The sequence below is a fragment of the Protopterus annectens genome, chromosome 3.part1 (assembly GCF_019279795.1).
Source record: "Protopterus annectens isolate FY-2018-M chromosome 3.part1, PAN1.0, whole genome shotgun sequence".
Lineage (NCBI taxonomy): Eukaryota > Metazoa > Chordata > Ceratodontiformes > Protopteridae > Protopterus > Protopterus annectens.
In genome coordinates this window covers 728,754,562-728,766,976 of record NC_056732.1, presented here as the reverse complement: position 1 = coordinate 728,766,976, position 12,415 = coordinate 728,754,562, and the positions used below count along the sequence as shown (strand labels likewise).

At 40.1% G+C, this 12,415-nt stretch overlaps 1 protein-coding gene across 5 annotated transcripts in view; it reads right to left on the bottom strand.

The window, feature by feature from the left end:
• Positions 1-12,415, bottom strand: part of RIPOR2 (RHO family interacting cell polarization regulator 2) — a 3,249,967-nt gene that overhangs the window by 1,095,505 nt on the left and 2,142,047 nt on the right. For all 5 annotated transcript variants that reach the window (XM_044067082.1, XM_044067086.1, XM_044067083.1 and 2 more), the window contains one exon: positions 324-453. In XM_044067082.1, coding sequence (XP_043923017.1) covers positions 324-453 — 130 coding nt within the window. The remainder of the gene's footprint in view (positions 1-323; positions 454-12,415) is intronic.

Sequence of the window (12,415 nt, the reverse complement as noted above, 5' to 3'; positions counted from 1 at the left end):
TACTCAGTTTTGTATAAATATTATAGCACTAAACAGCTGGCAAAGTATCATGCTTAATGACATGAAACAAATTCTGTACCATACAGACTTTCTATTTTAACAATGTATTTCATTAAACTGCAAAACTATTTCCAGAATCTATACATCTATTGCATTATGATCCATTAATTTTAAAGTTTGAAAAACTACCAAACTGAAACATTACAGATGTTAGCAAAACGTTTGAATCTAATATAACTACTTCATTTTCGGACTAAATTTTCTTTCAAACTGCTTCTTTTTATGGGGTTACAAAAAGCCTACAGGGAAGGGCATGAACTTACAAAGAATGAACGATCTTCAAATGTAGGGGTTTCTGGTGTGCCTTGGCTATAAACTGAAAGTCTTCTTTGGACAGCAGATGCTTTGTTCAAATTGCCTGTGGATGGAGTCAGGTCTTCTGTATCAAATGGACTGCAAAACAAATGTTTCGTATCAGTTACAATTTAATTATCAGCAAATGCATTTAAAAGTCACTATCAAACAGCACTGCCAACTGGTTTTACAGTAAAAATTACAAAAAAAAAATACTGAAAAAGTAAATATTTCAGAAGGCACCTTCATAACACTGTCTTCAAATGCATTTCTCTTCAACAGATAAAAACATTAACATCTAAACAGCAGCAGATTCAAAGTATAGCTCCCCTTAGAAACCACATCTAAGTATGCTTCCACTATGCTTCATTGAGTTGCATCTGGTGGTAACCTCTTTCAGAAGAAAAACAAAAATAAGGCATTGTTTGCAGGGGACCACTCATGTGGGGTTTACCCCCCAATCCTCAAAACTTACATTCACCAACATAACAAATCACACAAAAGGGAGAAACATCCCAAAAGAAAGGAATCCTTGCTGACACACACTAACTACCCCAACAGTGATTTCCTACAGAAAAAAACAATCGGGGAGATCAAGTTCGCCGAGCTGAACTTGACCAGTTGGCACTTCATCCAGTTTAAGTTTGAGAAGATGTAGGGAAGCCTCCAAGTACACAAGCTGAAAATCACTACATTTAAAGCTACATAAAATGGAGAGTGGTTCCAGCCCTTCCTGTCAGAAGCCTGAAGAAAAAATAATCTTGATAATGAAGGTTCCCAGGATGTACACTGCCCATCACAGGACAGTACATAATTACAAGCTCAGCTAGCATGTATAGAATCCTACAGGGTAAGGCAGTCAAGCACCGTTATTGAGATGATCTTGAAATGTAGCCTTGTGGCATATGTACTACATAAAGTACAGCTGTGCAAGTTTGAATTCCTCACTGCTACAGTAACCCTTAGCTGTTTAGGTCATTTCTTGCCCAGAATATAACATCTGTTCAGTCTTCAAAAAGTTCTGGCTCCACTTACAATTAGACTGTTTTGCCATACTCTTGGATGGATATCGACATTTAAAGAGTGTAGATAACTTCATGAATTTCTTTCCCAAAGACAGAAAGCTCCAAAAAGATATAAACACATACATTTTTATCCCAACTAGCTATATACAGTAGAAGGGGGGGTGGAGGATGGGGGAGACTACTACAGCAGCGAGGCATTTAAACATCTACTGTTACAGGTAAGTGTAACTTGCACAACTATACAATGTTTGGCGCACTCACTGCTGCAGTAGTCTCCAGCCATTTAGGTTGATTATCACAGCTTATCCAACCCAGGAGGAAGAAGGATAAGGGTTCAGGAGCCCCTGGAGAATAGTCCTACCAAAGCCAATCCTGGAACTAGAAAATCCAATATGTAATGCTTTGTAAAACTATGTAGACAGAATTGTGCAGTTGCCTCTTGAATGCTTCTTGAGTCCAAATTTTCCAATACACCACCAAAGAAAGCAATCTGTCCTGGAAATATTGTAGAATGGTGAAAACAACAAAAAAAAGATATAATAAGGAGCAACCGACTTGCCTGCAATTGTCTGAATTAACTCAAGGAGTTATTTTCCATTTTCATACTAGGAATTCTACAACTGTATGGTTTTCATAAAGTACTTAGTACTGACAAAATTATATCAGAGTTGCAAAAACATGACCGAGTATGTAACATCTGTTCTCCCTGCCACTCAAATTCTGAAAGAAATGAGGGAGACAAATGCCTAGATTCAAGTCACACACAGAAGGTAGTAAGGGCACACGAGGATTTTTTTTTCTATTGATAACCCTATATCTGCATGGAAACACAAAAGGCTTAACCCACAGAAGTTGCAACCCAGATACTGTCTTGCAGATATCAATGCACTACACTGGTTAGTCTACCAAAAAATATTAACCAAAAACAGCCATAACGACAGGAATAACTTTGCCAGCAAAAAGTAAAGATCCCAGTTATGTATGTCACCTGAATAGCAGGATAAGAAAGCCTGCCATAAACTACTGGCTAAGGCAAGAAAATCATCCTCACGAGTAGATAAAATGTCTTTGGACGAGCAATGTTTAACTTTTTGTGCCTTTTTTTCTTGAGGCATCTCTCCAAGGAGACTGAAGGAGAAATGACACTATATCCTAGGTAAGAGGTCCCTCTCTGTGGCCCCTCTGAGAAGAATCTCCCCAACACAAAAGATAGTTCACCCATGCCCAGACTGGACACAGGTGCACAGGACGTGGCTAACCCTCAAGTCCATGGTGGCATAATGGACTTCACCAGAGGAATTTGGGGAAACCAGTGAATGATCGGAGGAACAACTGGTTGCAGAGTCACCTATCAATGGCTGACGCACTGTCTGAGCCTATAGTGAAAGCAAGGGCTCCTATTTTGTTCTTTATTTGGTATGGGGGGGCAGCAGGGCCTGTACAAGAATACAGGCTCTAGCCAATGCAGCAGCTCGACTGACAATAAGCACTGCTGGGTAAAGCCAGTCCAAAGGCAACTTGTCAGACAAGTGTTCACAAGCAACACACACTTTCACATCCCCAAACAGTCTCTCAAAATTCAAAACTAAAAGCACAGTATGCAAAAATCTTGTCAAAAAATACAGCTGTGTAAGTAAACTTACCATAATAGTAGCAGTAGCCTTAGTTTTATGGGTTATATCCTGCCAAGGACATAAACAGCCAGTAAGCTTCCAAAGCTTCAGGGCACCTTCCATGAGCTCAAACAGCCAAGTAGCATGAGCCGCCTAATATCACAGGTTTGAGCACCAAACCTTTCAGAGCATTCATGCCAACTGAGGAAAAAAGGTTAAGCCCTGAGAGGACATAACTGGAAAAAAAAATATATATATACACACACACACATATATATACATATATATATATATATATATATATATATATATATATATATATATAATGTGTGTGTGAGTGTATATATATATATATATATATATATATATATATATATATATATATATATATATATAAATATATCTATACACACACACACACATATATATATATATACACACACACACACACACACACACACACACACACACACACACACACACACACACAGGCATAATCAAAAAAGCAATGGAAGGAGGTAGCAGCTACTACAGCAGTGCTCATTCAAACATCTACTGTCATGACAAGTTTACTGACACAACTGTACTATGTTCATCATACTGATCAGTGCTGCAGTAGTCTTATCTAAATTGGTACATTACACTTCTTAGTACAATTGGGATGTGTAAGTGGAAGGGTCCAGAACCCCCTAGAGGATAGTTCTAACAAAGCCTGAGCTAGACCTACAGAACAAATCAAGCTCGTAATGTTTTCTAAAAGTAGGTACAGAGACCACATTGTTATTTCTAGACTCCAATCCTTTAAAAAAAAAAACATAGATGAAAGCAAGGTCTTGGTAGAGTGGGCTTTGACCCTGCCTGGAACAGTTTTGTTGTGGCGAGGGTAACAAAAGGCAATAGGCTGAGACAACCATTTGGAAATAGTCTGGTTGGACAAAGGCTGTGCCTTTTTTACTTTCACAACAAATGAGCAAATGATTCTCAGATCAGAAAGATTTTGTTCTGTCAAGATAGCATCGGAGTTGTCTGTGGACATCCAAGTTATGTTCTCCCTCATTTTTTGTTTCAGTGATGAAAATGGGGAGGTGGAGAGTTTGGCTTAAAGTAAACTGATATGACTTTAGGCATAAAAGAAGAACGAGTTCTCAAAGAAACCCTGTATCTGTGCAAAAATGAGGTAGGGTAAAGTCACCATAAGAACTCGACGCAGGTACTCGTTTTGCAGGGGTCAGAGTAATCGGTGAAATAGTTTTCCATGTTAAGAACATCAAGTCAGCCAGATTAGCTGATTCAAATGGAGCAAGTGTAAGCTTCTCTTACACAAAATTAGGATCCCAAGGAAGATCCACCAGTTTTCCTAGAGGCCTATTATGTAAAAATCCCTTTCAAAAACATTTTGACGCCAGAATGCCTTGAAACAGGAGGATCAATGGGCCGGCATTCTGAAATGCCGATAAATGAACCTTAATGGGAGGGTGAAAGAAAGGCCAAAGGATAATAGCTACTATCCTAACTCACACAAATACTGAAACACCAGAGAACAACTAGACTGAAGTGGGTGCTGGTTATGTTGTTGGCACCAACTAGATCTTTATTTCCTAATTTATGGTATTCTACTAGCAGGCTTTCTTGTCTCCATTAGTATTTGCTGCACATCCTCAGTTAACAGGTGCCTAAAAGGGAATTAATAGGCAGTCAGTTGAAATTAAATGAGACCAGGGTATACCAAACACCCCTGTTCTTGTGCAAGCAGATCCATTCTGTGCAGAAGTTTATGGTAATCAACCATGGTCATATCCAAAAGAAGGGAGAACCATTGAGGTCTGGGCCAAAAGGGAGTCACCACAGTGATCATGTGGGATTCCACCTGAAACTTCTGAAGTACCCTGGATATCAATGAAAAGGGTGGAATAAGCATACAAGAACATTCCTGTCCATGGATCCTGGTGCAGAATGTGGTCAAGGGATTGTTCAGAGATGAGGCCAAGAGGTCAGTTTGAACTCCCCACAGATGACCCTATGATCTAGCTTCTATTCATAAGGCTCTGCCTGTGTCCTGCACAGCTTACCTGCCACATAGTTTTGCTCTGATGGGATGTAGAATGCTTGTACAGTGATGTTGTGCTGCAAGGCTATATCCCAAGCTAACATGGCTAGTCTGTAAAGGGGGCAACACCTGGTTCTCCCTTGCTTGTTGACATATCACATGACTGTGGTATTGTCTGTAACAACCTGAAGATGTCCAGGGGGAAAAGGATGATTCAGAGTGGAGTGCCTTGATCACAGCAAGCATCTCCTTTATATTTGTGTGGTTACATCTTCCCTTTGTGTCCGAAACACCTTACACTTTTATCACTCCTAAAAATGCTCCACAAGCAAAGACCAAGGTGTCTGTGGTGATTGCTTTAGAGTAGGAACAAAAAAGGGGAGACCTGGATTTAGGGATATTTGCTGTCTCCATGAAGTGATTTCTCTTCTGACAAACCCCAGAATCGGGATTTGAAAAGATATGGGTGTTGATGCTCAGACCGTAGAGATTTCAGAGACCACTGTACCTTTCTCAAGTGGAGTCTTGCCAGAGTTATCATAAGAATAAAAGATGCCATGAGAAACAATATCCTGAGGTATTCCCTCACAGGGACTGAAGTCAGAGAGGAAAACCGCAGATATAGTTATAGATTTTTTTACTTTTTTACTGTGGAAGAAAAGATCTTTGTCTTGGTTTCTACCAGACACCTCAAGAACAAAATCATGTGAGGAGTAGTCAAAAAAGGCTTTTGAATGTTCTCTTCGAATCCCAGCTTGTGTAAGAGATCTGCCACTCAAGTGAGATTCTTAACACTGAAAAAAGGCTACAAAGATAAGCAAGTTGTCTAAATATGTACTACTGTGGATACAATGTAACCTGCAATGTATTATAACTGGAGCTAGACACTTTTGGTGAACTGGATAGTTCAAACAATACGGCAGAAAACTGATGAGATCCAGACACACAGAACCTTAAACACCTGAAGTCTGGATGAGTAGGAATGTGATGTTAAGCATCTTTTAAATCTAATGTTACATGAAAAAATTAAATAAGGAAGAAGGGGCAATAGGTTTGTGAAGTCACAGCATTTCGAACTTGGGCAGCATCACAAACTGGTTTAGAAAAGAAAGACCTAGAATTGGTCTCCAAACATTTTGTTTCTTTGTACCAAAACATCCTTAAATAAAAACCTTTCCCAACCTGGGAAGTAGGAACTGGCTCTATCACTCCCTGAGACAACATGTGTTGAAGGACAAAATGAAGTAGAGGAGTCTGATTGATCTGGTAGATGGGTGGGAGGTTGGCATAATAGTTAAGGTGTTTACCTTGCAGACACAAGATGCAGGGTTTGATTCACACATGGGGTAACTGGCTAGGCTTAAAATGGCCCACAAGGGCAATTAGCCTAGTACTAATCTATGAACCTATAAGGAATTACCCCCGGAAAGGAAGTAATTCTTCCCACTATCTGAAACTTTAATGAATGATCTCCACTTGCTGAGATAAGCTTTTCTGGTACTAGGCTTCTGTGAGGCAGATAAAATATGAACTAGAGCTGAATGCCTGGCATCTCTGGCCACAGTTAGAATTGGAGCAACAGTGTGGCTCATCTCATGGCTTTCAGATTTGGATAAGGGTGCCCAGAGGAATGATTCAGAAGACTTGGATGATGACCCAACACTCAGGGAGGATGAACTAAATGAAGTCAGAGAAAGAAAAACTAAATTTGCTGGGGCCAAAAAGGGAGCAATAAGGATTACTCTGTCCTTACATCTTCTGATTTTCTAAAAAAAAAAATAATTACAAGAGGAATGGGAAGAACGGTATACAGGAGACCCTAGGATAAGGTTCTTGGTCAAGTCCTTCTGAAATATCATATGGGTAATATAGTTCAGTGCTCTTAACTGCAAAAGTCTCTGAAGCACATATCTGTTTCTTGAATCTGTCCAATGCTCTGGACTCCCTGTTAGGAGGATAGGCAGATGTACTTTCCCAGAGTTCCTTTTTAATGACTGCCACAATCATAGCATCCGCTGGGCGAACCCTTGCTCCAGTGCGTCCTATTCTTAGGGGCAGCCAAAATCTTGTCCGGTTTCCACAGTACTGGTTCCACTACATCAGGATCCTTCCAAATCCATGGTGCCAGTAGGTCTCATCAGCAGCAGTGGTATCACCCAGGAGGTAGAAGAGCCAGTCCCAAAAGTCTCAAGGAACACAAACTCTTCAGGAGGGGCACATCGGTGGCCCAACTCCCTCATTCCATCAATTTGAGAATGTCAAAGGTGACATCTTCCAGAGGGGATCATGGGGACCATTCACTCTCTCATTTGTGACAGACTCCAGAGTGGAGTCTTAGTGTCTCCTTTTACAAATCTTCTTCCTAGGGCTTCTGGGAAAGGGTCAAATTCAGACTGTGAACTCGCATGGCAAGCACTCCCAAGGCTGAAGGAGGCGGACTACCCCAGTTGATCAGGATGTATGGACTCATATGCAGTATCTAAAAAGGTCAGGAAGAAGCAGTGCATGGAACAGAGACTCTCCTCTTAGTATAGAAAGAACCCTTTCAAGTGCCTTGAAAGCAGAGGACATAACTGGATCTGAAGAGGTGCTCCTCTAATCCAAAACGAAGATAGGAGGGGACACCTTTGTCTTCTACTCACACCCTGGTTCCGAGGCTGACAAAGGAGCTATCAAGCATAGAGGTACTGAGGGAGAAGGATGGATCCTACAACTCTGTAGCTGACCCAGTCTTTTGAGTCTCAGCCCCAAAGCTTTGGTTCTGAGACTTGTCTCAATCTGACAAAAGATTCATGTCAGAGTCGACAGCCTATTAGACTTGATTCTGACTTTATCCCTTACTCTCGTTAACTCCAAAGTCTAATAGGCTGTCGACTCGGATGCAGGTGCTCTGGTAAGGCTTGGATCCATGGGCTTCAGATCTGATGGTCAGACCAGGATAGGAGAAATGAATGGAGGGGGAGATGGACCCATACTAGCAGTGCCCTAAGGCAATGGTACCAGGAAGACCCCAGTTGAATTTGCATCCAGAGGGACCTCCGCATCATTCTATCAACATCCACATCTATAAGGCTCCTTGAACAGAAGGACCTTGAAGAAGCTACCAAATGTGATCAAGATATACTCCTCTCCTGTAGGAAGGAAGACTGTTGTCTAGGGCTCACTATTTCCAGTGAGAAACCAGGGAAGAGGTGGAGAATGGATCCGAATATTTTCTGGATCCAAAGGCTTTGGCATTTTCTGTGCCAGACCCACAATTTTGGTTCATTCCATGGAGTGTTCTTTCTCTTCTTTTCTTTCTGCTTCCTTCTCTTTTTCCTTTGGTTTGTTCCTCTCCTTTCCCTTATCCTTAGAAGTCTTGTGTTTCTCTGTTCTTTAGCTAGAAGACGAGGATGCAAAGCAGAAGACTGTGCCAAAGTACTTACTTGGACGGGAAGCAGGCCTTTTAGGACTAACTTGTCCCCTTCTGCCATGAAGTGCTCTAGTGCCAAAAGAGGCACATGCCTCCTAATCAGTATCTAGGTCTGCCACCCCAGTCAGTAAATTCACAAGGACTTAGGATCTTGTGGCAGAATCTTATGGCTGCAGGCTGAACACTTCTTAAAGCCAGTGACCTTGTCTGACATACCAGCAAAGACCATATACTAACAGTGCTAACAACAAAAAGGAAAGGGTTACAGCCCTTAAAAAATTTAGGCCAAGTAATTTGTTCCAAAAAGGATGAAATAATATATCCATTTAACAACAGTAGTTACTATTACATAAAATTAACTAGCACTATATGATTTATTTAATTTTTTAATATCAAGAAGGAATTGGATACAAAAATATACAGTGATAAGTAAGGATAAGGCATTATAGATAACCCAGAAAACTAACAAATGTCACTTATCTTGACAAAAAGCCAAAGCTCTTGATGACCACTTCCTTCTGGATCAACAGGCAAATGAGATCTGAAATAATTTGGGGATGGAGGGAGTCGCAGCCCCAGATCCAAATCTTCTGAAAGGCACAGAGGTTGGACCTGGTCAACCCAAACATTGAACTGAATGAAAACAGACAACATTGGATCTAAAAGTTTAGTAGCACTAAGATTAACTAAAGCTAAAGCTGCTGGGTCAGGTTTGGCATGAGTGTACAAAAAATTTAAAGGACTGAAGTACTGTAAACCATTTACCTACCTTTTTAGGGACATCAGGTTGATTGTAAAGAAAATTGCAAGCAGTGACACACACACAAATTCTCCAAACCTGACAGCACTTTTGGAATGGGTGAAGGTTCTGGATATCCATCTGTAACAGCTTATAGTATTTGCTAAGGGACTGAGAAACCTCAGTTTTCTCCCACTGAAAACACTGGCACATTCAGGAAAAATTCTCAGAGAGACCCCCCCCCCCTCCATGAGAATCAAATACCGTGCTCCTCTCAAGAGTTTGAATCATAAATCTGATGAGAAAATGCTGCATCTGTCTCTTCATCTTCTCATTCAGATTCAGATTCTTGAATCTCTTCAGCAAAACAGGCAACTTTTTTACAAGAATGGTCAATAGCCGTAATTAAACCCTGAGCCAAACCTAGTATGCTACTCCTGTCAAGGGAAATTTTAGGAGGAGCAGACAAGTTTAGTTTTCCATTTCTTTTTCACAGGAAAAATGGGGCCAACTATGTTATTAATAGCAGCAACAGCTTCCCCAGGAATGGGCAAAGCATTCTGACAAAACAGTGAAACCTTTATTTTTTCCTCTCCCATGACTGACAACAGTGGTTCTCCCTTGCTCATTAAGGGGATTCCAACGGCCACAGAAGACTAAGCTAACCCTTGGCCAATAATGACTGTAGGTGCTACACCACAGGGATCCAGGGTAAAAAATGAGTGGTCTAAAAAAACAGCTATGGCCAGAGCAGACTCACCCAGCAGAAACTGAAGAGAACTGCTAGCCTGCTGTGGTGTCAAAGGCCGTTTAACTTTTTTCTTTTTGTGGCTGGAAGAAGTACAAACCAGGGCACCAGTAGCTTGTTCTATGGTCAATCTGAAAATGGTGCCTCTTTCCCCAGGAAAACAAGCAGCAAAAGACAGTAACATTTTTAAGTTGTTAAAAGGCACTTTTTCTCAAACACGCAGAAAAAAACACTTGCATACACTTTCGTAAAATAAACAATTCCTCCAAAGAAAAAAGGGGTTTCAACTACTTTAAAATGACAAAAAAGTGTGCTCCTGTTTAAAAGTACAGTTAAGTCTAGTGACAGTCCATTAAAACAAAGTCTTCGATTAAAAATAACTTTCATAAGCAGGAAAGAACATGTAAACAATAACATTTATGGGGAAAAGGAATTTATCTACCCAGCAAAGAACAGCACAAGGTCAACCGCTGAGCCTCAAAAGCCAGCAGAGGAGCACTCTCCATCAATACAAGGAAAGTTCTGAAGGACTTGCCGCTCAAACCTGTGATTTTAGGCAGCTCAGCCCAAATTACCATGAAGATTTGGAAGCTGGATGGCTGTTATATCTTTGGCAGGATATAACGCACATAGCTAAAGCTACTGCAGCAGTGATCAATATGAACATCTCCCTTTGATACAAAGTGCACTGACAGAAAATAAGTGAAGGCAAGTTGTTATGAAGTGTACACACGCACCAAACTTAAAATACATTTCTATTCCTGAAATACACTTCTCGATGCTTAACACTTTCAAGCAAAATGTCTCGAGTAGTAAAATAATGAAGGTAATTTGTCACAAAGTGTGTACGAGAACCAAAACACTCAACCATTTTAGGTACATAAAACACTTCCCAATCTTTAAATCCGTAACAGTCCAGTTAAAATGTCTTAAAAGCAGTACTTTTTTTTCACAAATCAACCCTAGTATTCACTAATAACCCTAGTATTCACTAATAAAATTGCCAATATTCTTTAGGAAATAAAAAATGCATCAACATTTTTAAAAAGGCAATATTTTCTGTGAGGAATGGACTTCACTGCCAAAAATGAAGACAGTAGCAAACTGCTGCTCCTGTAAAGCCGACAAGAAAGTACTGAAGCTGTCAACACTGTGACTGTTGATTTCCTCCAATGGGCTAGACACTCAGCAGTCAGTATCGGTATGGGAAGGAGACAGAGGTTTTTGGAAACTGGCCGGTTGCTGCATCCTGAGCAGGATACAACCCAAACAGCCAAAAGCTGCTACAGCAATAAGAATGATAATCGATTTATGAATCAGTAGCTCCTGAATAATATTTATGCATGCACATGTACATATTTCATTTTGTCGTGTCTCTTTGAAGTCTGCTGAAAAACAAGTACATTTTCTGTACATCTTTTTTCATTTCTTGCACAAAAAAGGTAGTAGTAATTTTGTTTCTCAATACATGACAGAACAGGAAGAACATCAGAACTATACAAGAAAACACAAGACATTATGAGCACATTATTTTGTAAACAATGAAGAGGTGAGTGTTACTGGTGCACTACCAATAACATTTTACAAAAAATGTACGTCTACTAGTGTTGCAAACTACATGATAAAGGACATGAAAGTGAAGACATTACTCCACTGCCTGACTGAGTACAGTGATACTGCCTGCCCCAGCTCATAACACCAGAAAGCTACATTGCATGAACATAGCTAACTGATAATAAAAACTGAAATGTAAATTTATTAATTTGCAGGCGATACACTTGCCTGTGATTTCATTGCTCAGCATTTTCAAAATATGATGTGATGTTCTTGTCTGTATTCTTTGTAATAACCAAATGTATGTTATTTCATTGTTCAGCTTTCTTTAGTTAAAGTAATCATCATAGATTCATACACATTTCAAGGCCATTGGCTCTTGCCTATTTATACCTTGCCAGTACCCTCTCTCAAGATGCACTTCCATCCTCTAGGAGGGCCATACTAGTCAATCCTGGAATAAATTTATGTAAACACATCTGGTCATGTAAATTATGCTTAAAGGAAAATAGTGACTTGTACTGCTAGGGAGGCACTGGGTTATAAACCTGTCCCTTCACAGTGTTTTATGCTTGGGAAGATTTAGGTCCCAGGTTCTAGTGCTGGCAGGGAAATTGGACTTTTAGAGATACAGGATGTCCAAGACCACCAGGTCTCTAATGGCATAGTAAGTCAGACATAGATCTCCCATTCAAAGTCTATAAAAGACTGAATAAAGAAAAGACATTCCAGCCTCTCTTGACAGCTCTGGGACTTCAGGCCTGTGATCTTTTTGGATATGAACATTTTGAGTCTTTCTAACCGCTTTATATGTTTAGTGAGATACATGCCGAAGGGGCATTGTAGATAACTTTTCTGATTAATGCTAAGTATATAAGGGTGTGATTACCTTTTCAGATTCCGATAATCTTTTAGGAATTAGC